Here is a 27,213-nt window from a genome sequence, read left to right on the forward strand (position 1 = left end):
GAAAGTAACTCCAAAAATTCTGGAATTAGTCCTCATGTTACAGCTTCCAAAGCTATTGTTTTGGTGAAAGATGAAGATGGATACGAGTTTTGATGCATGCTAGAAAGTCCCCAGGTAATTGGCACAGGCCAAATGGTCCTAGAACATAAAGTGTTGATTCTGTAATTCATTTAGTTCTCGCCACAGTCTGCCCCTGGGGTTTCTGCCTCGACACTAGTGCCGTTTGAGGGTGGATAGTTCTCTTTTCTAGTGTGGCCTGTCCTAAGCATTGTAGGATGTTTAATTAGCAGCAACTCTGGCCTCTACCCTCTATATGCCAGTAGCCCCCACACAGCCTCTCCCCTGCCCCCAGTTGTGACAACAGGAAATGTCTCCAGACGTTGCCATTGCCCCCTGGGGGAACATCTGGTCAACCAGGTAGGAGCTAGTATTTTCTTCATTATGCAGATGAGGAACTTGAGAAAAGGATGGTTTAAGCAAATGCCCGAGAACATACAACTAGTAAGGAAGGAAGACCTGGCATTCAATCCCGGTAAGACTTCCTCAGCACCCTGAGCTCAGAACCCCTGCCTCCTCTAGCCCTTATTCACTTTAAATCATTTCACCTTGTTTGAAGATTTTGCTTTACTGCAGAATGACCAGCATCTTGGATAGGCATGTTGCGTGTGCTACTCTTGGGCGAAAAATTCTTTTGTGGTGATGCTTCCAAGTTTCAGGCATTAGCAGTGGCGTTCTTGCCAGACAGTTTTATTGTATTGTTACCGTTATGTTTCATTTATAGGAAGACTTTTATTGCTTAGCTCACCACAGCCTGTTGCTATTTTTAATGGCATCTTGCTTCCTTATCCAACATTCAAACTTCATGATCTTAGAAACCTTAAGAAAAGAGGATTTATCGTGAGGCTCCTGGGAGCCTTTTTTTTTTTTTTTTTTTTGATCCCATAGCGGAAATAGAGCAAAATCCCATCTGGGTAGTTAATCAGTATGTAGACTTGGTCTCCTCTGGGCCAAATCGTTTACCACCACGTCACTCTACAGTAAAGGTCAGATTACATGTGGCTTCTGTCCATGCCATCACTATTTTACTTCTCACCAAAAGGATTGGTGAAGGGATTCCATTTTTTTTTTTTTTTTGAAAAGCCTTTCTTGGACTTTTAAAAGTCTTAGTCAAAAGTGTTCAATATTAAATGAACATACTAAATATCGTATTAAAATAGATTATCCTGTACTCTAGTTTCTCCTCCAAAGACAAGGACCCTGGGAACATGGCCATTTTTTCCTCTCTCTCATCTCCTTGAGCCTGGTCTGCAAATATTTGACTTCAGTGGGAGAGAATTTCAGGATGGAGATTACATGTAAACATATAATTGATAGATGAATTACAGTAATACAGTCTGCTCTTTCTCAGTTCTCCTTGGCTCAGTTTTATATACAAACTCAAGTATTAGAATCTCTTTCATTGTTCCTTTTGGCAGCTCTGTCTAATTTCTTCCCCAGGATCTGGAATGTTCATTATAGCTGCCTTGGACAATAAAACCCAAAGCACCATCAGATCCTCACATTTTTCTTCGCACCTGCTCAGCAGTCCACAGTGGGGCGTAGAGACTACTTGCACACAGATTTCCCTGTGCCCTCGTCCTCCTGGCCACATCATCAGCTCATCTGCTGCTCGGTGATGTTTTAGTTACTCCAGCCCTGGGCATATTGGAATCCACTCCTCCGGTGTTTTTCTTTTTGAGCGAGATGGGATTATTATGGACACTATAACATGTAACAGTGTGAAACAGTAGTGTTATTAACATACAATAACACTAATCCCTTTAAGTTTGGGTGCAGACTCAAAATTACATATTCTTATTAACAGAGAAAAGTGATATTGAGTTTAAACTATAGCAACAACGTCTACATAGCAGCAAACCATAAAGGGTTTTTTTTTTTCATTTATTTATTTTATTGAAGTATAGTTGATTTACAATGTATTAATTTCTGCTATACAGCAAAGTAATTCAGTTATGTATCTGTGTGTGTGTATGTGTATATATGTGTGTATATGTATATATATACACACACATATATATATACATATACACACATATTCTTTCATATTCTTTTCCATTGTGGTTTATCCCAAGATATTGAATATAGTTCCCTGTGCTCGATAGTAGGACCTTGTTGTTTATCCATCCTATATATACTAGTTTGTATTTGCAAACTGCAAACTCCCAATTCATCCCTCCCCCTTGGTGACCACAAATCTGTTCTCTATGTCTGTGAGTCTGTTTATGTTTCATAGATAAGTTCATTTGTGTCATATTTTAGATTCCACATAGAAGTGATATCATATGGTATTTGTCTTTCTTATTTAACTTAGTATGATAATCTTTAGGTCCGTCCATGTTGCTGCAAATGGCGTTATTTCTTTTTTATGCTTGAGTAATATTCCATTATATGTATATACCACTTCTTTATCCATTCATCTGTTGATGGACATTTAGGTTGTTTCCATGTATTGGCAATTGTAAATAGTGCTGCTGCGAACATAGGGGTGCATGTATCTTTTTGAATTACAGTTCTGTCTGGGTATATGCCCAGGAGCAGGATTGGTGGATCATATGGTAGCTCTATTTTTAGTTTTTTGAGGAATCTCCATACTGTTTCCCATTGTGGCTGCACCAATTTACGTTCTCACCAACAGTGCAGGAGGGCTCCCTTTTCTCCACAACCTTTCCAGCATTTCTTATTTGTTGAGTTTTTAATGATGACTGCTCTGACTGGTGTGAGGTGGTACCTCATTGTAGTTTTGATTTGCATTTCTCTAATAATTAGCAATGTTGAGCATCCAGAAAGAGTTTTGACCTTTCTCAGGGTCAGCTTCATTTGAATCATGGTACAGCTTTGCTTTTGCCAGGAGGACCAATTCTAGGCAAATTTGTGATGTAGACATTTGTCTTTTAAATCCCCAAATCTCATTGGTAGTGATTCCAGCCGATAGCAAGGTTTAGAGTCTTAAACCAAAGGGGTAGAATTATGAAGAGTATACTAATGGCGGGCCAGCACGGTAGGGGTCCTCCCGGGCTGCACAGGTTGGCACGGGCACCATTCTCATGCTTTCAAAGTGAATGGTGGCCTGTGGAATTGTGCGACGCCAGCACCCCTGTTTCCTCAACACCCTGAAATAGTTTCCTTTCTCTAGCACATTGGGGTCATCCTCTCCTGAGCTTTACTTCATTGTTCACATTGGGTATGAATAGGAAGTGATCTATCAAGTCAGCATATCCCTTTCACAAGAGGAATTTAAAGGTTTTACTCTGAAAAAAAAAACAGATATTTTTAACATACATATTAGTCCAATTTCACCTGCGCCAAGTGGCCAGATATTTTTCCCCATTGATGTTACCTTATAAGAGTTCTATAAAATATTTCTAAAGATGTGAAGGCCACACGTGTCTGAAATCTGATGGTGTTTATACCCTGCACTGAACATTGCATTTTGCAATGGAATATAAGTCAAATTAAAAGAGCAAGTTTTTAGAAATGCTTAGAAACTGCTTACAGACTGCTAAGGAACATTTCACAGGCATGTAGTCCGATTTTTAGTGTGTGTATGTAATTAAATCCCTTTAATGTTTATACATATATGACAAGAACAAAATAATAAATTGTCTGTTTCACCCCACCCCTTCTGTGAAATACTGTAATACTATTATACCATACAAGTTAGCAGGGGGACTTTTTACTGGACCTGGCTAACCAAGTACTCTGGAGAAAATAGCCAACCCATTTACGTGATCATTAACTAACCTGGGGATTGTGTACATGTAACTGCGTTTCTAGAAAAGGCAGATAAACTGTGCACCCAATGGCAACTTACATGGACTGTGGCTGACTCTTGGTAGCTGATCCAAGCATGAATGCGGCCGGTGGCCCTGTGCTGAATTAGCTCTCAGGGCGACAAGGGTGAGACAGGAGTATTGGCCTCACTTCATTATTCAACTTGCTGATTTCTGTTTCACTGGGCTGTAAAGGATCAGAAAGTCTGAGCCTGTCAAAGAGAAGCTGCAGAATTATTCTAGGAATAGGAGACAGTGGGTTAGCAACTCTCCACAAGCAAGACTCGCTTCTTCCGTGTCTTACATAATTTCCCTCCCCGTTTTACCCTTCCTGCCCCCGAAATAGTTAGGACAGTTGTAGACACACTAGATAGAAGATGAATACAATCCATTCTCATTATTCACAGTAGTTATGCTCCATAAAGTCACCAGGAGCACTGGCTCATAATGAACCATGGCTCTTCAGGGAAACACACACACGCGCGCCTCACATAGATTATAGTCTTAAATCCTAAAAATAAGTCATCCTTATGTTTTTTGATGGTTGATTGTATTTCCTTTATTTTATAAACAAGAAAAGGAGGTTTTGAAGTGTCAAGTGATTTGCCTGAGGTGGCCCCAATAACAGATGCCAGAGCGGGGACTCACATCCCATCCAACTGGCCGCAGAGCTGGCACTTCTCGCTTGATTCTGTGCCACCTCTGTTGTCTCCATCCTCTGGTTCTATGAGAGCTGAAAGAAGGCGGCGGAGTATGTCCTTATTCAACCTCAGCTTGGTGCTGGCTAATTTTTTTTTTTCATGCTCTGAGCCTGTCAGATGGATGTGAAAAGGCCACAAGTATTGATTTGGAGGTCACAAATGAATTTTTAAATGTTAGTGAGTAGGCAAACTCGCAAATACAGAATCTGCGAATAATGAGTACACACCGTATCATTTGCGAGGAGGTTGCCTGTTAAAAGCAGCATCAGGTGTGCCTGCAGACACCCTTCCCACATCTTTTGGCTGGTTCCTTTTCATCCCTCGAGAGACTTGTCAGAGAATTCTTGTCTGATCATGACCACTATTAAAAAAGACCCTCCTCTCAGCCGTGTTCGACCACATCACCCTCTGTGATTTCACACGTCACAATCTGAAATTGTTGTTTATTTCTTGGCTCGTTCAACCTGTTGCCCTCCGCTTCCATGTAAACTGCGATAATGGGAACTTTGTGTCCCTTGGGTTCCACTGGATGCGCAGCACTTGGGATGCTGGCTGATACACTGTGGGAACCCAGTTGCTATTATTTGAATAAATGAATGGGGAGGTGAATGGATCAGCAGTGGTATGTAGCTCTTTCAAAGTGAAGGCTGCACGTGTCTTCTGAGAGCAGTCATGGCTTGAGCTTGCATGACATCGGCTGTGGCACTTTGAACCTCCGAAAAGGTGTTCGTTAGGGCCTTAAAAAAGATAGGGCGATAACTCCTGAAAGAAGAAATAAATTCTGAAAACTGAGATTAGATTAGATCTAACCTTCGAAGAATTTAACTTAGAGTATTTTGCAAAGAGACAAAGTTAGTACTAAAGACTAGAAGACAATGGTGGGGAGGATGACACTTTTCACGACAAGAAAGGAAGCTATGGGGACTTCCCTGGTGGTCCAGTGGTTCGGACTCCACACGTCACTGGCAAAGGCCCGGGTTCTGTCCCTGGGCAGGGAGCTAACATCCCACAAGCTGCGTGGCGTGGCCAAAAAGGAAAGGAAGTTGTAACTCCAGATGTAGAGAAGATACATGGTGAGCACATGCCTGAGGCCAACACAGAGATGAGGTGAGAGTAACCGAATTTCTCCTCATGAGGGGCTGATGTGGTACTTACTCATGAGTGCAGTGGAGGTGAGGGAAAAAAAGTAGCAGTGAGGAGCCTGAAATGGGAAGGAAGAGGGCCCAGTTTTAAGCTATATTTTTTCCTGCGATGTGACGAGCTCTATAGGATAAGCTCCCCATTTACATGTGGTCCAGAGGTGGTATACAACAGTTGCTACCACTGGCCATCATTCCTAATGCTCTCTATCCCCCTTGTCTTTAGGTTAGGGGACCAAGAATGAGACTTAAGACACAAAGGTAGAAGTGTAGGTCTGTGAAAGAAGGTTTGGGGGTTGTTTCTTGAATTCATAGATTGGCCCTACTCAAAGCACTTCCATCAGCGTTCATGGTTTCTGAATCAAAAGATGTGAATCAGAAATAAAAGCTAAAATCATAACCAGGAGCTGCCAGCTTCCAAACCAAAACCAGGAACTAGAAACACCTGAACAGACTGCAAGTAACCAATAAATCTTGCCATATTTGAATTAATAGCCCATATAAGAAATGAAGTCCAATCAAATCATTAACTTTTTCTTAAAGTGACACATGAAACAGCGCAACTGTGGAAAACTTCTTTGTAGTGGAAGGATTTTAGAAATATAGAATAGCATTCAACTCATTTTATTGTACCTTTTGGAATATAAGAATGGTAGTTACAAAAGTTTGGAAGCTTCATCAAAGTAGAAAAAGAGATTCGACTTTCCCGGTTTCAAAGGAAAGTCAACTCTGTATTCTTTGAAAGATCTAAGGAAAATACTTGGCCTAAAATTAACAGATCATATTTCCAAATTTCTGTGAATTTATATTTTGGGACGATGGTGGTTGTGGTATCAGCTTTCTCAAAACATATCTGGCTCAACAAAGTAGATTTCAGTCCACTTTTTTGGTAAAACAGGCCTATTCTTCGTAAATATCAAATAGTCAGAATTTGGATTAAATTGAACCCCATGTTATGATGGCAACTGAGACACTCTTCCCACCATAGAGTAACTCAAATTGCAATGATTTTGAGAGTGAAATAGATCCCAAACTAAATCATAGTCTCTTAACAAAACTACTTCTCAGGGCAGACAATACTACCTTAGATTTGTCTATGGCTTCATAATGTATTTCCTCATATATTGTGGTATTGTGTTTACCACAGTAATCCCACTTGACTGAGAGAGCAGATTATATTCTCTTCATTTTACGAAATAGGAAAACTTAGAAATGGAGATACTCCTTGACTTTCTCAATAGCATCCTACAAGCAGAGCTAGTACTCCATACCACATTTCATGGCACCTCCTTTAGAGTTACTAGCAGAGTCTCACTAGGTTTAGTCAAAACCAGAAAGTCTTTCAGCAGAGAATATATTAGCAGCAACATCAAAACCTAAGACCTCACAATATGGTCAATTGATTTTTGGCCAAGTGCTAAGACACTTCAGTGGAAGAAAGAATAGTCTTTTCAATAAATGGTGCTTAGGCAACTGGATATCCATAAATATAAGGATGAAGTTGGACCCCTACTTCTCATCATCATACACAAAAGTGAATTTAAAATGGCCCATAGACATAAGTGTAAGAGATAAAACTAGAGGAAAACTGAGGCATAAATCTTCACGACCTTGGATTAGGTTTCTTAGCTATGACACCAAAAGCACAGGTGACAGTAGAACAATAGATAAACTAGACTTCATCAAAATTAAAAACTTTTGTGCTTCAAAAGTCACCATCAAGAAAATGAAAAGAGAGCCCACAGAATGGGAGAAAATATTTGCAAATCACGTAGCTAATAAGGGGCTTGTATCCAGAATATATAAAGAAATCATACAATTCAACTGTGTCAGACAAATGGCCCAATTACACAATGAGCAAAGGATCTGAATAGTCATCTCTCTAAATTAGGTACACAAATGGCCAATAAGCACATGAACAGATGCTCAACATCATTAGCCATCAGGGAAATGCAAATCAAAACCACAGTGAGATGCCACTCCACACCCACTAGGATGAGTGAAACAAAAAAGACAGTATCAAGTGTTGACAAGGCTGTGGAGAAATTGGAAGCCTTACATACTTCTCGTCGGAATATAAAATGATGCGGCCCCTTTGGAAAACAGTTTGGCAGTTCCTCAAAAAGTTAAACACAGAGTTGATATGTGACCCAGCAATTCTACTTCTGTACTCAAGAAGAATGAATACATGTGTGGACACGAAAAATTTATACATGAATGTCCATAGCAATATTGTTTATAGTAACCAAAAAATAGAAGCAACCCAAATGTCCATCTACTAGAGAATGGATAAACAAAATGTAGTATATTGCTTAAATGGAATAATATTTGGCATAAAAAAGAATGAAGTACTGACACATGCTTTGACATGGAGAAATCTTGAAAACATTATGCTAAGTGAAAGAAGCCAAAGAGGATCACATATAGTTTGATTCCATTTACATGAAATGTCCAGAACAGGCAAATCCATAAAAAGACAGAAAAAAGATCAGTGGTTACCGAAGCCTTGAAATGGGGTGGGTAGAGAGAATGTGGAGTTACTGCAAATGGGTATGAGAATTCTCTAAGGGATATTGAAAGTTTTCTAAAATTAGATTGTGATGATAATTATAGAACGCTGAATACACTCAAACCCACAAACTGTACACTTTAAATGGGTGAATTTTATAATATGTGAGGTATAAGTATAATAAGGCTGTAAAAAAAAATAAACACCCTCCCCCCTTAAAAAAAGTCCTTAAGACATATTTTTGTGTCTACACAGTCCTAGAAAACCAGTAAATCCAATACCTGCATATTGAGTGCTCGCAATATATCATGATAGCGGGAGGGAGGGAATATGGGGACATGTGTATAAAAACAGATGATTGAACTTGGTGTACCCCCCCCCAAATAATAAATAAATAAAATTAAAAAAATATATATATCATGATAGCTACTTGCTTCCTTCTATTTTACCCTGTCTCTTGTTGGAAGGTCATTTTCACTATCTGTTCACTCAACAAATAGTTTTTGAATGCCTATTCCGTGCCAGAGATGGCGCCCGATGCTTGGGATAGATGCCTCCTCTCATACAACAGCCAAAGATCCCTACCTTTATGGAGCTTGAATCTGATTGGATTTACCTTGACTGTATGTTCAAGTACAACTTAGCTCTTAGGGCTCATTCGAGGAGATACTTTTCAAGTGTAAGGTGCTATTTTCTAGAAATTTCACTTTCTCCATCATAATGGGCCCATGGTTTCAATATGATCCCATCCTTTGCACAGCTCGGTTGTAGTTAGTTACTAAATTCAGTTTGAAGTCGAAAGAAATGACGAGAAATTTCCTGAGAGCAGTGGGGTTTCAAGTAAATATTTGCATAGATAGCTAAACTTATTTGAGAAGCCTCAAGGGGAACTAGACATGATGACAGAAAAGAAATGGTAAGAGAAATTGAGCCCAGTGATTAACTTCCTTGAAACATTAGCCTGAGTTCCATGTTGTGTGCTTGTCCATCAGTGCATTCTTAATTCTTTCTTTTGTGTATTAAATATGTAGCAAATATGTCTGTGTGCTAATCTGACATAGGACATGATCTCATAGTTTGCGGTAAATGGCCAGTACCATCGTCTTCTCAATAACAAGGTATCTTGAGTTGTCTCTCTGCCCTGTCTTACAATGATCAGGAATAAAACTCAAGGCATCCTGGCCTCTGGAAATAGGAAATGATTTCTCTGAACAGCTGTCAATGAATTTTTATTCTGAACTCCTGACCCCACTTCCGGTTTATCTCATTCATAAAGATTGAAATTACTCCAGTTAAATAAAATATCCCTAATCAAAAGGGCCTAATGACTGGGCCATGTCTCCTCCCTGAGCTATACTGGAGTAATCAATGCTATTGTCGTTCTTTGTAACACTGCAGCTTCTCCTGTGCTGTGTTAAAATCATAAAGCTCATGCATGCTATCTCCATTTCCCACAGCTGTGATTTCTGGGTCTCTGTCTGTGAATAAGCATTTCAGAATTGTCATGAGGTGGAGGAAATAGCATGTGCAGAGTATTTCCCAAGCCCAGTTGCCAAGAATGAGCTAATTTTAACCCTCCCTTGCATACAGTGAGCCTTAAAATCTTCAAATACAAGCCATTCTACAATGATCTACCTTTCCAGGAGAATGGCAGGCTTTCATTGTAGACCCCTGTCTTCCAAAAGTATACCAGAAGTAAGATTTAAAATTATGTCATGAGATTAATAAAATAATCAACCATCCCTTTCCTTTTTGATGTTTTTATAGTGATTAAATACAAAGTTCATGTCTGTATATAAAAGAAAAGTTAAATGTAATCTGATCTTGCTATCTTGCTTTTGGAAAATTCGTCCAAAAGATATTGATCATAATGTATCCTCTATAAAATAATAATATTAGGGTTTTTTTTTTAACTTTTTATGTTTAACAGGCTAACATTGCACTTCCCTTCAAAATATAAAAGCAAGACTTGCAAATAAATTTCAAATGTCGATTTTCAATTAATTGGTAATAGCTATGTACATGGTGTGTTAAGAAAGATCCTGAGGGACTTCCCTGGTGGTCCAGTGGTTAACACTCCGCACTCCCAATGAAGTGGGCCCCGGTTCGATCCCTGGTCAGGGAACTAGATCCTGCATGCCGCAATGAAGATCTTGCATGCAGCAACAAAGACCATCCCATGTGCCGTAAATATTAAAAAGAAAAAGAGAGAAAGGAAAGAAGGATCCTGAGGTTGAGTATGGCTTAACAAAAAAGACTGCTATCATTGGATAATAAATGTTTTCCAGGGATGCGAGATAGGGAATGGACATGTAAGTCCTATATTTGCCATCCCTGCATAATTGGAAGAAGAGTTAACATTTGAAATATCTTTTTATCACAGATATAGAGAACAAACTAGTGGCTACCATTGGGGAGAGGGGAGGGGCAAGATGGGGTAGGGGATTAAGAGGTACAAACTACTATGTATAAAATAGAGAAGCTACAAGGATATACTGTACAGCACAGGGAATATAGCCAATATTTAATAATAACTATAAATGGAACATAATCTTTAAAAATTGTGAATCACTGTATTGTACACCGAAACTTATAGAATACTGTACAGCAACTATACCTCAATAAATTTTTTAAATAAAATATCTTTTCAGCAATTACCAGAAATATACTAGTCTACATTGAAAAAAGAACATTTAACTGAAAACAAACGCCAAATTAATGTTCACCATTTTATCTGTCCCATAGGTCAATGCATCACGTCAAGAAGCCAAACTGATGGAGGAGTGTGATCTTCTTATTGAGATCATTCAGCAAAGACGACAGATTATTGGAACCAAGATCAAAGAAGGGAAGGTACAATGTCTAGGGCTGAAGGTTTTATATTCTCTATGTAGAGAAAATAAACTCCCATGCACTTCAATAGCTTAGGAAATACTGAGTGACCCCTTTTGCTATATTTTCTATAATCTCCTCTTAAGTCTTTAAGACCTAGTTCAAAGCCTCTTGGTTGGCCGTTTTTTTCCTCCACCCTTTGTTTGTATTATGGTCTTCTATGCACACCAGTAACACAAAAGCTGCTCCCTTACCCAAGTCCAGGGCACAGCATGGATCTCTGGCCAATTATAGCCACTGTTTTCCATCCTCTTCTCTATGAGAAGGTGGGTTCCATAGAGTAAAAGTTCATTTCATATTTATTGCTATATCCTAGCAGTTAACACAGTATTAAATGTTTAAATGAATCAGACTTTATATACAGAAATTATGAAGTACTTTCTCATGCCTTTGAGGGAATTTAGACAGGTGTCATTTCATGGTGGCAAAACTCCCGTAGTTTCACTATATCTTATACCCCTTTGTGGATATACAATATTAGTAGTACGTCTTTGCTAATGTTTGTATGTTGGAAATTCCTATGGTTTTGTAGTGAACTATATTCAAACAGCAGTTCACACATTTAGGTTATATTCTTTATGGCCATCTTCTTATTTATTCAAAATTTATTCAGAAATGTTGATAACTTAAGAATTCATCACTTTATTCTATTTTTAAATTAGTCATATTTTTATTGAAATACTTATGATCTACTTTATTTCCCATTTCTCTGCCACCCTCAAAAGACAATTTTGTAAATATTTAAAAATAGAAACATTCATTCCAGATCCTATCAATTCATGAATTTCTGTTGTTACTGCTCATAACTATAATGAAACATGTGCAATTAAATCCAGCTGGCAAGTATTAAGTAGTACACAGAGATTACAACAGCTAATGTATGTGCTCTTCTCTCTTCAGAACGTTAAAGGTACTTCTAATATTGCATAATGTTTTCGACGGCTTCGTCTGTATAGATTGAAAAATACATGTAGATTGTGATGGTGATCAGAAAAGTTGAAGTCAAATCAAATAGTTCTTGAAGCTGTGCCCGTAGATTATCAAATTAATATAAAATTCTTCCCCGGCCAAGGGCAGAGTCAGATGTGTTGAACAGCTACTTTCCCCCACATACAAATTATACTGAGTGTCAGCCTGGAATCTGTACAGGATCTATTTCCTCTTCCATCATCATGCACCATGTGTATAGCTCTTAATAGCTGACATCTTCCAGGTTCTCAGACACACGCGAGCCTGAAAACAGCTGTAATTAATTATTAATACGCATATGGAAGGTAATTTGTCGCCTTTCCGTGGTCATGTGCAAGGATCAGCTCTCAGTAGGCATATTACTTCCTTATTGCTACTGAAACAGATCACCACAAACTTGGTGGCTTAAAACAACACAGGTTTATTAATATCTGACCTTCTGGAGGGCAGAAGTCTAAAACCAGTCACAACTGGGCTAAAGTCAAGATTTCAGCAGTGCTGTTTCTTTCTGGGGCCTCTAGGGCAGAATCCACTTCTTTTCTGGCTTTTAGAAGCCACCCACATTCCTTGGCTTGTGGCTTCTTCATCACATCACTCTGAGCATTGCACCCATCCTCAGATCTCTTTCTCTGGCACAGACTCTCCTGGTTCTCTCTCCTGAGGACCCTTATAATCACACTGGGATCACCCGGATAATCCAGGATCTCCCCCATCTCCAGATCCTGAGCTTAATCATATCTGCAAAGTCCCTTTTGTCATGGAAGGTAACATATTTTTTTAAAACTCCTGGGATTAGGATTTGGGCCTCTTTGGGGTCCCTATATTCAGCCTGCAGTGACTCTCTACCACAGCTTCCTAGCCAGCAGGTCCTCCTTTCCCTTACTTAACTTCCCACCATGGGGGTTCCTCTCATGAGCTAGATCAAAGTAGCGAAGGGGTGTCCCCAGTTCCATCCGTGGTGATGCATGGGCTTCACGCTCTGGTACACGCGCTCTACCCTGGACACACGTCTGTGATAGGGAACATAGTAAAACAGAAAAGCAAAGAGACACACAGCTGGGCCCCAAACCAGATAAACATTTCCAGGGGCCAGAAATGGAAGAAAACGACAAAGCCATGATGGTGGCTTTTTAAGACACAGGCTCCTGAGACTTGGTCTGGAAGAGACCAAAGCAGCTACACTTTCAGCTCCTATGGATAAATAATTCTGGAAATGTTGGGGTAAAAGGGCTAGAAATGCTCCAGATGGTATGGGAAGGTGAAATCAGGCTCATTGGTTAATGCCATGGGCTGTGTAAGGCTTCTCAGTTCATTCAAAGGGACTGAAAAAAGACTATTGCCAGCCTCCACCTAGCGTCATAGCTTTTAGCAAACTTCAGGCCTAGGAGTCTGGAGCAAGTCAGTTGGGTTGGAGCCTGGCTCTGCACTGTTTCTGATACCTACACAACACAGGAGCCTCAGAAATGCAGAGGTAATACAAGATTCTTGAATGAGGACCCCCAAGGATGAGGTGGAGGTGCCTTAAAACCAGACAGGGTGAGCTAAGCAAGGTGGGTGAGGGAGAAAAACATTATGAGTGACTTCTACCCCTGAAAACTGAACCTCAAACCACAATGCCAAAGCATATAAAGAAATCTTGAATTTCTAAAAATACAGCCAACAAAATCAAAGACATTTTCTCACCTCAGATGAAATTAATTTTATGTGAAAATATCAAGAAGATGTTCAAAGAGGTACATGAAGGAATAACTTCTGTCTTAAAAGAGCAAGAAATTGTGAAACCACAAAAGAAGGATGTGAGATAAGAAAAAAATAGATATAAAAAAACAAATTAGAAGTTTGGGAGGGGAAAAATGTATACACGGAAATGGCAAAGAAAACTCAGCGGGAAAGGAATTTTGGAAGCTGAGTTTTAGCGTCCACACAAGAGAGGCTGTCTACACATAAGAAGAGGAAACTTGATCAACACTTCACACACAAAAATTAAATGTAAATGGATCATATACCTAAATGTTAAAGGGTAAGAACTATGAAAATTCTAGAAGAAAGAAAACATGGAAGGAAATCTCGGTGATCTTGGGTTGGCCAAAGATTATATACAATGGCAAAAACATAAAAGAAATATTTACAAGCTATAGAGATAATTATATATTGTATTTCACCAAAAGTAACAACTTCTCCTCAAAAGGCACTATTAAGAGAATGTAAAGACAAGCCACACATTAGGAGAAAATACTTATAAATTATTTAATAAAGTAATTCTATCCAGAATATATAACTAATTCTCAAAACTCATTAATAAGGAAATAGATGACCCCTTCACCAAAAGGGATAAAAGACTTGAATACTTTATCAAAGGAGGTATAAGGATGGCAAATAAGCACATGAAAAGATGTTTGAAATCATTAGTCATTAAGGAAATGCAAATTAAAACCTCAGATACCACTATTTACCTGCTAGGATGCTTAAATTAAAACGATGGACCATGCCAGTGGAGGAGCCGTAACTCACACACTGCTTCCAAGAATGGAAATGGTGTATCTTAGAAAATTGTTTGGCACTTTCTTCAGTAGTTAAACATACACTTACCATTCGATCCAGCCATTCTAGGTTTCTACCAAAAAAATGAAAGCAGATGTTTATATGAAACTTGTATGTGAATTTTCATGTTAATATTAAGGGTAGTAGCCCCTGACTGGAAATGACCCAAAGTCTATCAACAGATGACTAGAGAAACCATTTGTGGCATTACCATACAATGCAGTACTGTTCAGCAAGGAATGAACTCTTGACACATGCGACAACATGAATCACAACATAATTATGGTGGGCGAAAGAAGCCAGGCAGAAAATAGTATATACTGCACAAGTATATTCATACAGAATTCTAGAAACAACATTTTCTAATAAGCTATAGTGACAGAAAACAAATCAGCGAGAGCTTAGGGATGAGTGACAGGGGTGGGCGGGATGAATTACAGAGGGGCAGGAGGAGAATTGGGGGTGTGATTTATATGTTCATTACCTTGAATGTGGGGACTGTTTCATGGGTTTACACATATTTGAAAACGAATTGGATTTGCACTTGAAATACGTGCAGTTTCTTACTTATCAATCATATCTCAGTAAAGCTGTTTATAAGACAAGTAAATTGTACATTTATACAATGGAACAGGCTTCAGAAATTAAAAGTAGTGAACTAGGGTGATACGTATTCATACGGACAAATCACAAAAATAGAAGCAACTTTTACAATGATTCGTAAGGAATGAGAAATATAAACTTGGATGAACTACAAAACAATCCCATACAATATTGAGGCATATATATATACATCAACATGCTTGAGAGTCATCAAGAGGGTGTTTTCCTCTGGAGAGGGGCATGAATGAAATTAGGGAGGGACGCACAAAGGCTTCAATGACATCAATAATATTTTACTTCCTTTTGAAAAATCAGATGCTAATATGAAAATAATGAGATTTGCTAAAGCGGGTACTATGTATGGGAGAGTTGATCATATGACTTTAGAAATTGTCCATATGCTTGAGATGTATCACTTTTTTAAAGTGCACATTTGCTCAGGGACATAATCTCAGAAGGCAGTGTTACTTGGGAAAGACTGAAAAGATGGGGACCCAGGGACTTCCCGGGTGGTGCAGTGGCTAAGAATCCACCTGCCAATGCAGGGGACATGGGTTCGATCCCTGGGCTGGGAAGATCCCACATGCCACGGATCAGCTAAGCCTTTGCGCCACAACTACTGAGCCTGCGCTCTAGAGCCCGTGCTCCGCAACAAGAGAAGCCACCACAATGAGGAGTCTGTGCACCACAACAAAGAGTAGCCCCTGATCTCCCCAACTAGAAAAAGCCCACTGGCAGCAATGAAGACCCAACACAGCAAAAAGATCCCACATGCCACACAGTGCAGCCAAAAAATTAAAATTTAAATTAAAAAAAAAAAAAAAAGATGAGGGCCCAGTTCAGCTTTCCATTGAGTTACTACTTTGGTACATGACCAAGGACTAGTTCATCCCAAACCCGGGAATTCACAGTGACTAAGTCCCTGGCCAGGGCATTGGGGTGTCAGAGATACGTTTTAAAGAAAAGAACAGCCTGGGTGCCAACACCCTGGAAATTGGAGATGCTGGGCAGGGAGGGCAAGTATGGACTTGATGCCCAGGCTGGAGGCTGGGAAGTCTGAAGACAGTCCGGAGAAGAGCTAGTGGGGCCCTCTGACCAGCACTTAGAAGCGGGGAGCTGGAGGAAGAACAGCTGGAGGCAGAATCACAGAGCCCACAAAGGTGAATTTCATCCACCTCGTAACTTTGCCTCCATCTGTCTCTGGTGCCAGTCACAATGCCATTCGACCTGGAGGAAACAAACTCACCGCAAATCCTCCAACTGGGGAGGTCACCAATCAGATGATGATGTTACACATTAGTACATACTGGTAATTCCTGCTCTCAGACCATTGCACCTTCTTGAAATAAATAGCTCAACAGCCTTTAAACTCATTGAAGGCTCTCAAGCTCTGAGATTCCCCGGGAAAGAACTGACTTATTTCTTCAGTAGTAGGGGATAAATTTCATGTCAACACATGAAAAGCTGACAGCAAACTCCAGATTAAACCAATTATGTGTGTATGTGTTCAGACACATATCTATGGTAGAAGGCGGCAGCTAAAGAGAAAAAGGGTCCCTTCTCATCACTGTTTTTATGTACTCTGAATCTCCAAAATTTAAGATAATCACCCTGGATTACGTCGGGGCTTTTGTAGAGCAGAAATGCTGAGGACAGTCCTTGTTGTCAATTCAGATACTTGTGTTAATTGAGAATCAATGGTTTGGACCTAACAATTTTGGGATGGGAACCCTACGTACATATATGTGTTTAGAATACATTTAAAGAAAAATAAAGGGCCACTTTAAAGAAGCATTTGTAAGGTAAAATAAACAGCAAATGGATTGATATAAATAGGTCTATGTCCCCCACAGGAGAGTCCAACACACAGAGTATTTCCATGATGAGTGTGGAGTGAATTCCACAAATTACAACATGCAGTCACACTTCCCAAAGGAGAAAAATAACAGCGCCAACTTGGAAAAAATTTTAAGTAGTATATAAAAATGTTTTCTAATGAAAAAAATTGTATATTGCTAAATGTTCAGTGTCTCCTTCTGAAGTGTGGTACCACGTAGAACAGTGTTTCACAGCGTGTGTTCAAATCAGGGCCATCTGATCAGAATCATTTAAGTCAGCAAACTTTTTCTGTAAAGGGCCAGATAATAAATATTTTAGGTTTTGCCCTACAGTGTCTATCGTAACAGCTCACCGCTGCCCAGTGGTGTAGTGTGAAAGCCGCCATAAATGATTCATAAACAGATGCACACGGCCGTGTGCCAATAAAACTTTATTTACACAAACAGGTTATATGCTGGATATGGTCCACAGACCACAGTCTGTGAACTAACTTAGAAAAGTGTTTTTCTTTTTTCTTTTTTCTTTTTTTAAAAATTTTTACTGAAACCCATAGTAAAAAAATACATATAACATCAAACCCAGCACATGTGTGCGCACCCCTTCCCCCCACCACACACACACAGAAAAAAGTTTTACAGAACCTAACTTGCCCTTTCTACCAGGAATGCACTCTGCTACTTTCTTTCCTCCTCTCCTCTTTCATTTAGTTTTGTAAATGCTAATTCTGTCCATACTGACGATTCATCACCTGCAGATCAAAAAACATCCATTGCTTGTTAAAATTCAGATTCCTGCTGCCCTGCCAATTACAACTCCTCACCTGGGATATGGGAGTGCTGGCCCAGACATCTCCAGCTTTTCTTTAAAAAAAGATCCCCAGCTGATTCTTGTGCACACCAGATTTGAAAAGCTCCGATCTGGTGTGTCAGATGGAATTGTACACTGAACTAAAATTAAAATTACACCAACAGTTATTTTCTGTAAAACATTTCTATATTGTCAAAGGAGGCTCTCATTTTGCCTTGCTTCAACTTATGCACGATTTAGGGCTTTTTTTTTTTTTTTCCTTTTCCTCTTATATCACTTTTCATTTCCAGTATCATGATAGAAAATTTTAAAAACAGAAGAAAATGGAGTTCAAGCACTGTTCCATTTGTCACCTGTGTGGTCACTACTAGGTATACCGAAAGGACATGAAGTTATTCAAAAGGACTATTTGGACCTTGTTTTGTTGTTGTTGTTGTTGTTGTTGTTGTTAGAACTGTATTAAATATCTTCAATCCTTCCATGTAATTTAAAGCATTCTTTATGTTATGGGATTAAATATTCCTTCCTCTGACGATTTCTTACGGACGCGTTCTAATATCGTGAATTGGACTCTGTGCCTTTCTTCACTTTACCTCTGGACATAATGATGTTAGCAGCTAAATTCAATTTGGTGTAAACTCAGTGTTATTTTATTCAGCTAATGAACACAGTTCATCTGCGGTGATGGTCACTATGATTATATACAGTGAGGTAAATCTTTTACCGGGCTTAAGATAACATACTCTTTGCCCCAGAGTTTTGACACTTCATTTCTCTAACCCTTTACTTTGAAGAACTTTTCTCACTCTTGCCTGCAATCTTGTGGCTGCTGGCTTGCAATTCAGCATTCATTTCCCTTTGTTTGCTGTAGCAGGACAGAGCTGAAACTGCACGGTCCTCAGAGGCCTCAAGTTCTGACATCTCCTTCCTTCCTTTCCTTCGATTAGACTTGCGCGCGGCGACGATACCGATGACTTGGAGAAAGGAGGAATTTCTTGGAGTTAGCAGGAATTCTGGAGGGAGCCTGAGCCAGCCTCGTCTGTAAGACAGATGAACTGGCCTCCTCCCTACCCTTTCACCCGGGCTGTTTTCCATTCCGGAATGATCATAAGCCGGCCAAGACCTGTCCCAGGCTGTGTGGACCGGGGCACCGGGCGCACGGCAATTCCAATTAGCCGTCTCATTTGAACTTGGCTTCTGGCCAGAGGGCTTCGTCTCTCAGCACATTTCAGACACCAGAGCGAACGGTCAAGTGGGTTACCGTGGACTTATCTTGGCCTGCCCCAGAGGTTATGGTCAATTACGTTTGAGGGTCGTTTTCAAGCAAGACGGAGCCAGGAGTTGGAATGGAGGTTGGAACCAAACGTGCATTTTTATCCCGACTGGGAAATGCTTATCAAAATAGTTTTAGTTATCAAGTAAGCACAAGGTGCCTGGAAATGACGTTCCTGGTGAGGGGAAATGGCCCAGCTGTGCTTTTTTTGGCTTTCCCTCATCTGTTCAACAGGAAAAATATTAATCAATGGAAAAACTGCTCCCTTTCTGTTAATTTAACACATGAGTTTGAGATAGTGTGGGAAATAGTAATACCTGATGTTTTTATTACGCCGTGATTTTATTGCATGGATGGCAAAGAACTTTTTAGAAAATGGTTTTGACTTAAGCCACACATTTGCACCTATAGGGACGTTTTATTTTCTCAATGGCCCCAGCTGAAAAATTGAGATAGAGAAAGTTCCAGGGTTCCCTATGATCTTACGGTAACTGTGTGAGGGAAGAGGTCCAGTGACCCTCTGTAACTCACACTAGGCAACACCTTTTTTCCCCCATCAACAGGGAAGCAATTCGCAATTCAGGGTTTCCTCCTGAAACAAATTAGCAACACTCCTCCAAAGAGATAAAGAATAGCTAAGACAAGGGTGCCATAGCTGGGATTTCCATCTTTCTCTGCCTCCTTCTTGAACTTTTATGGAAGGATGACTCACATACAACAGAACGCACACACTGGGAGGGTCCAGCCCAACACATTTTCACTAAGCGAGCCCAGCCGTGTAACCATCTCCGTGCCTCTTTTGTTCAAGGTGATGAGGCTTCGCAAACTGGCTCAGCAGATTGCAAACTGCAAACAGTGCATTGAGCGCTCGGCATCACTCATCTCCCAAGCGGAACACTCTCTGAAGGAGAATGATCACGCGCGTTTCCTACAGACCGCTAAGAATATCACTGAGAGGTGAGTGCAGGGGCTGCTGGGAAATTCTCAGCGCCTGGGCTCCTGTGTCTGGGGTGTGATTGGTTGGCCTTGCCCTGCCTTGCCTCTGTTTGCATTTTCAAGGCTGAGTACCAGAGAGAATAGAGGCTTTGAGGTGCTTTGTTCCAGCTAAAGATGCTTCCCTTTGACATGTCAAAGCCTTTTCAGTATCAGCCTGGAGTTCAAGGCCTTTGAAACAAGAGTCTGCCAGTTAGAAAGAATAAAATCAGCCTGCTTTAAGGGGGGAAGAAAGCTTATGATAGCACAAAACAGCATTTACTGTGACTCTCAGACCTCATCTTATCGTATACTGGATAACAAAGCATCAAAATGAAGACCAAAACATCAAAAGGGAATCTTTTCTTCCATCTCAGGGCTTATCTAGCTTTAAAAATCGCCCAGGTATTGTCCTTTGTTAGGCCTGTTTTTATTTGATTGAGGAGATTTGTCTCTCCTGTAAGGTCAGGGCCGACTCATGTGGGAGAGAAAGAAAGGACCAAGCTGTCAACTTCATACCTCCTTCTCTAAAGATATTCTTTTTTCTATGGTGGGGGACATAAAGATGACATGATTTGAATGGGCAGCTCAGCAGTGAAACTGACAGGAGTCAGTGTGCCTTCAGTACTCGTACTTGATGGGCATAAAATTACTTGCCTTCACTGATGCAAACACCTATAGCAATTCTTGTGGAGCCAAGAAAAGCAGCTAACGCCACCCAAATGACATCTCCAACCAATGCATGTGGCCTTGACTCTTCATCCATCCAAGGTTTCAGAGTCAACTGACCCTTTTCCAAAGCAATAATAGAAGCCTATCCCTAGAAGACCGTCAGACGACTCCTTCATGCCGGTCTTTATCCTACAGCAGGAGTCGGCAAACTTTGCCTATAAAGGACCAGAGAGTAAATATTTTCAACTTTGCAGGGTATCAAGTCCCCATCACAACTACTCCAGTCTGCCATTGTAGGTCTCCAGCAGCCTAGCATAGATGGAAAGGAATGGGCGAGGGTGTGTTGCAATTAGACCATTAACAAAAACAGGCAGCAGATTTCGCCCTCGGGCTATACTCTGCCACCCCTTGGCCTAGGGCAAAAAAAATACTCGCTGTCTTGTGACTTGAATTTCTTCAAGGAAGAAGAAAGAAAACTAACGCTTCGTGGGGGCTTGCTTGTGTTGTACACTGCTAATTCTCAAAATACTGCATAGAGGTAGGCAGTGGTATTTCCGTTTTCAGTGTTCCTTCAATGGGAGGAGGGTACAGTATCTTTACAACTCTGGTCTAGTATCCCACCAGCTTCTGTGTGTTATTTCTTCTATTTGAGAAAATTTCCTCTGCGACTGGTTAGATACTTATCTCTTCCAATGCACGTGGATAACAGCTGGTTATCATCCTTTTTATATCCTTAAAATGATCTCCTCCCTAACTCCAAGAGCGCTAGCTTCTTTCCTCATGACTCGTAGGTTCCAAGTGTTTAATTGTCTTCGCTGCTCTCATCTGGACTGCCTCCAGTTGCCTGAAATATTCATGCTAAAGTTAAAAACTGCAAACAGCACTAATACTCCAGTGTACCCAGGACACTCTACTAGACAGCGTTTACACTTACGTCATGGTTTCCAACTGGGATCCAATAGTACTTTTCTCCAGCTATAAATTGTGAGCTGTCTAGATGGAATGGCTCGTGTGAGCTGCATGTCTCAGCAATCCCTAAAAATTCGATCCAGTCTAACGTGAATAAATTCTCACCTAGCAGGGGAGAGAATGTGGCCCCATAACAGTTAAGATAGAACATTCTGGAAGAAGACCTGCATTTGAAGCCTAACATAAGCACATGGATGCCCACATGTGATCTGCCTCAGACCCAGCGGGTCCTACCTGGGTCCATTCAGTTCTACCTCTCACGAGCCCATCTCATCAAGAACAGAAACATGACCAATGGCTCTTTCTACAAATGAGTTGTATCATATACTATCTTCTCAAGCCTCGCTAATATATAGTTCTTGGTGTGACTGTGTGTGCACTTTTCTAAAATGATGTTAAGTAAGCATAACTCTTCACTAAATCCAGGCATAAGAAAGTTGGCCTACTGCTTATGAATATGTAGTGCCTGTAAACATTTGCTAGGAGCCCTTGTCCCTCTGTTTCTGCATTCCATCTCTTTCTGTCTCTATTTGTCAGTCCTCTTGGTCAATTCCTGAGCCCTTTTCCCTTTCCAGCAATTAGAATGTAGTAAAAGGGCACAGGACTTGGAACCCAGAAGCCTGGGTTCAAATCCCAGCGCTGTCGCTTTTTAACTGTGATTCTTTGGGTTTATCCAAGAGCTATCTTTGACTTAGAAAACTGGACTCATAATAGCTACCTCTATCAGTAGTTGTGATAACATTGCTGACTCCTATAAACAGGCCTTAAGTGTTGTAGATACTCCATAATGTTTGTTGGATTTATGTTTTCATGTTACTTAACATTCTTCTCTAGAACGTGACTTCATAGTTCTGTTTCCTATCGTGTCTGCCTTGAGCTATGGCGCCTGTGTCTTTCTAAACCATCTTTACTCTTCTGTTCAAGGGTAGAATGCCCAGAGCAAACTTTTAATCCTGCAGGCCTTCCCAAAGTGAGAGTTGGATATGATTCTTCTGCATCGTTAAATCGCGTAAAGTGGACGTGTTCACCTACAAGCTGGGTCAGACTGCAAAAAAGATTTTCAATTCAGAAACATCAAAAAACCCCAAGAGGAGAGAGAGCCTCAAGTTTACATTGTAGGAGATGCTTATGCTTTGGAATCAAGCACTTGGCTCTGTGCTAATTGCTCTGGAGTAATTACGAGTAGCACTGGGGCTGTTCCCTAATACTTGGGAGTCTCATTTAGTTCGTGTGCTCCTAGCGGGCAGGACCCCCAGCCATCTTGTTTTCACTATTATGGCCGCAGCACATAGCAAACTGCCTGATCTGAATGAATGCATGAACAAATCTATAAAACAGGGCCAATTATTCCTACCTAATATGGTTGCTGTAGGGATAAAATGAAGTAATGTAGTAAAGATATTAGCTTAGTTCCTATCTCAAGGTGAACATTCAACAAATGCTAATTTTCTTCCTTCCCTCTCACTAAATGGATGCAAATGGATTGTATAGCATACTAGATTCTCAAGCCTCACTAATATATAGTTCTTGGTGTGATTGTATGTGCACTTTTCTAAAATTATATTAGGACTTCCTAGGTGGTGCAGTGGTGAAGAATCTGCCTGCCAATGTAGGGGACCCGTGTTCAATCCCTGCCCCAGGAAGATACCACATGTTGCGGAGCAACTAAGCCCGTGCGTCACAACTATGGAGCCTGCGCTCTAGAGCCCGTGAGCCACAACTGTTGAGCCCATGTGCCACAACTACTGAAGCCCACGTGCCTAGAGCCTGTGCTCTGCGTCAAGAGAAGCCACTACAATGAGGAGCCCATGCACCACAATGAAGAGTAGCCCCCACGCGCCACACCTAGAGAAAGCTCGTGCGCAGCAACGAAGACCCAACACAGCCAATAATAAATAAATAAATAAATAAATTTAGTAAAATTATATTAAATAAGCAAAATTCTTCACTCAGTCCAAGCATAAGAAAGTTGGTCTACTAGTTATGAGATTCTAAAATTAAAATCACTTTTTGCAGCAAATTATTTGTATCAAGAGGATGATATAAAGAAAATTCCTTCTGAACAGTACCCGTTTTTCAGAGTTCCTAGGAGGGACTCAGACTCCACCAGGTGACCCCTCTGTCCCTCACTGCCATAGGCAATTCAAGGATCCAACAGACTTCCACAGAATACAAAGCCGAGAACTCCAGTTATCAACTGGAAAGATGTCACTTGATTATAAGAAAGAGCATCTGATGAGTGATTTTTGAAATGTGTTCTACGAGGTGTTAAAACAACAAGGTTCCAGAGTCAAATGCATTTGGGGGTTTCTGAGCTGACTAAAGCAAACCACCATTTTGTTACTGTGAGACCTCACCTGGGTTTACCATGGTGATGTGCATCGTATCCCATCTGCCCGAGAGAGATGCACTTAAGTGCCATTGTCAGGGGTCGGGCATGGGGGAATATTAATCAGGAAGGGTAGAGCATCTTTCCCTGGTGTTGACTGTTTGGCAGACATCTTATAAGCACTCTAGCTCCAGACATGTCTTCCTTTTCATGTGGCTGCTAGCAACTGAGTGTCATGGAGATTAGGGGCATCAAAGTCGAAATAGAAAGAGGAAGTAGTGTGCAGCCCACCCTATTAGGCATCAAGGTAGGACACAATGCCCTTATTTGCTCCAATATGTTAAGAGCTTGACACACACCCACCCACAAGTATGTGCGCATGTATTCCCATATACACACGTACACACACACAGACATGACTCTAAAAACACAGAATTGAGAAAGTGGCATATGCTGATGGCCCTGGTAGATTTTGGCAATTTATCTGAAAGGCCAAGAGATGGGCAGCCTGGATTTGGGGGATAAAAACATAGCCTAAAATGCTGAATTTGGCAGCTCTCCCCTCGCCTGTCACTCCAATTAAGAATTTGAAATTGTAGCCAAAGATAAATAGCTCTCCTTCCAGCAGAAAAAAATGTGTACGTGTTAAAAGTTGCAATCATCTCCAACAAGAATTGCTGTCAGTCTTTGCTTGCCAAGCTTAGGAACTTGCATCCCTTCTGTTCCCACTCTACAAAGTTCGCACCATCAACATGCCAGGCACTGTCAACAGTGTCTCTTGACTAAGCATGGTTTAGTTCATTGTTTGTGGACCACAGAACCAGGAGAAACTTGGGAATGAAATCTATTTTGGATGAACCTGAACAGAAGCTTGTGCCACTGGACAGGGGATGTACCAGCATGAGATTATCTGTTCAGAGCACTCGAGATCCCCTAACCTGGGGACCTCAAGATCTATGCCATCCGGGAACAGCAGAGAAATGCAATAGAAAGTTTGGTGCTTGTTTCATAATAGCTTGGTGCAGTTCTCCCTGTTGGATGGACATCATGAAACAGAAATAACTGGAGTTTCACTTTGAAATTTTTATTTGAGGAGTTCAAATGGCACTGTAGCATTGCTTTGAACTTTTCTGCATTGATGCAAATATTTTGGGCTCTTCAGTAAATGACATTTGAAGGCCTTAGTCAATATTCATTGAACATTTGTTAACTAATCCTAAGATCTCTCTGAGTTTGAAGGAGTTTTTGTGATTATAGGTCATAAGGAAAGCATTTTTTAAGTCCAGTTCCACCGTCTGTGAAAATTGCCTTGCAGCCATCCCTTTATCCATCAGTCTGAATTAGCACGTGTTTGTCATAATAATTAGTCCAATTCTCTTGGGTGTGGTAATTAGCTAATAAAGTCACACAGCTCTGCTAGTCACCGTTTCCTGGTGAAAGGGTCAGGTGGTGAATTTAGATCCTCCACCCTCATTTAAACACTTGAAACTTTTCTTTCCAGAGTTTATGCCTCTTCAGACTTTCCTGTACAGATCCCAGTATCATTCCAGTTATTACACTGTTGAGTATCCTCTCTACTTGCCTCCCTATATAGCACCGAATTACGCCAGAAGGACAACTATAGAAACTTCCTAAGGATTTCAAGCATTTCCTAGGTGTAACTTTTTTACCGAGGTGAAATTTGCATAACATAAAAATAACCATTTTAAAGTGACCAATTCATTGGCATTTAGTACATTCACAGTGTTATACAATTGCTGCCTCTATCAAGTTCCAAATTATTTTCATCACCCCAAAAGAAAACCCCACACCCATTATGTAATCACTCCCCATCGTGCCCTTCCCCCAGCCCCTGGCAACCACTGATTTATTTCCTGTCTCTATGGATTTGCCTCTTCTGGACATTTCATACAAGTGCGTCATATGATATGTGGCCTTTTGTGTCTGGCTTCTTTCACTCAGCATGATGCTTTCAAGGTTCATCCACGTCGTATCATGTATGTCATTCCTTTTTATGGCTGAGTAATATTCATCATATAGACATGCCCACAGATGTAATTTTTATAACCAGGATATATTTCTTTATAAAAATCCAAAACATTAAGAGCCATGAAGAGATGCAGGAGGAGATGTATGTCTTAGGGGAACCAGGTTGAAATTTTTCTAGATTAAATGGAGGAGTACAAACCTAGAATTCTCTTCCTGGCTGCTGCCAGCTAGCTCTGTGGCCTTATGTAAATGAGCATCAGTGCCCTTCATTAGAAAATAAGTAGGTTATGGCTAAATCATTTAAAGGTTGTTTCTTTGCTCAGAAATTCCCAGCGCCCTACACAGTATCCTACACATAGTAGGTCCTTGGTGGTGTTTATCGAACTTCCTGAAATACCAAAATCAACAAGAGTATGCGTCTAGCGTGATTTGATGTGCTCAGAGGTGGTTTACATCATCCTATAATTTTCTTGTTCTTAGAAGAATCACTTGCATTATTTAATTACTCAAAACGTCCTGCCATTAATAACAACTTTCCCAATCAACGTTGAGAGGCCACTGAGGGAGACTGATACATACCGATAGCTTGCTTTATGGATGATAAACAAGAAGTCGAACTAGCAGCCCTAATGAAGAGGAGAAAGGACCAATCCGTGGGGGGAATTTGTGAGAAAGCTCATGCATATTTTCCATGGCATCTGCTGGGAATATGGTGCAAGAAAATGAAGACAAGGAGAATGAAAACGAGCCCAACAAGAACTCCTTTTTTAATGTTTATTTTAGAGAGGGGCTAGTCATTGATTAAACTAATCCAATATCTGGAAACATTCTTTTTTAATCTTCACTTTGCCTTTTATGCAGCTTGAAATTTGGGAGACTCCTCTTTGAAGTGGAGCAGGGTCGAGTCTGAAAGGAGCGAACAGTTTCCCAGACAGATGTGTGAAGAAATGCCTGGAGCTATGTGCTTCTCACTGGGATTGGATGTGTGGGGGCCAGGCAGTTAAATACACAGCAACGTGAAATATGAATATTCTTTCGCCTCCGTGGGGAATTTTTTTTCCGATAGTAAAAAGCAAGGGAGGAAGCCATTCCACTGTTCTCCCAACTCCTCTGCCTTCTCTTGAAGCTTACACTCATTTGCATCGTGTTGTTCGTTGCGCCATTCCGAGATTCTTTTTA

At 40.5% G+C, this 27,213-nt stretch overlaps 1 protein-coding gene across 9 annotated transcripts in view; it reads left to right on the forward strand.

Moving 5' to 3' along the window:
* Positions 1-27,213, forward strand: part of MID1 (midline 1) — a 371,359-nt gene that overhangs the window by 308,705 nt on the left and 35,441 nt on the right. For all 9 annotated transcript variants that reach the window (XR_009050264.1, XM_057718033.1, XM_057718040.1 and 6 more), the window contains 2 exons: positions 10,925-11,032; positions 19,912-20,060. Coding sequence is in view for 8 of the 9 variants with exons in the window: in XM_057718033.1 (XP_057574016.1) it covers positions 10,925-11,032; positions 19,912-20,060 (257 nt within the window). In the remaining variant the exon portion in view is untranslated. The remainder of the gene's footprint in view (positions 1-10,924; positions 11,033-19,911; positions 20,061-27,213) is intronic.

This window comes from Hippopotamus amphibius, chromosome X, assembly GCF_030028045.1.
Source record: "Hippopotamus amphibius kiboko isolate mHipAmp2 chromosome X, mHipAmp2.hap2, whole genome shotgun sequence".
Classification (NCBI taxonomy): Eukaryota; Metazoa; Chordata; class Mammalia; order Artiodactyla; family Hippopotamidae; genus Hippopotamus; species Hippopotamus amphibius.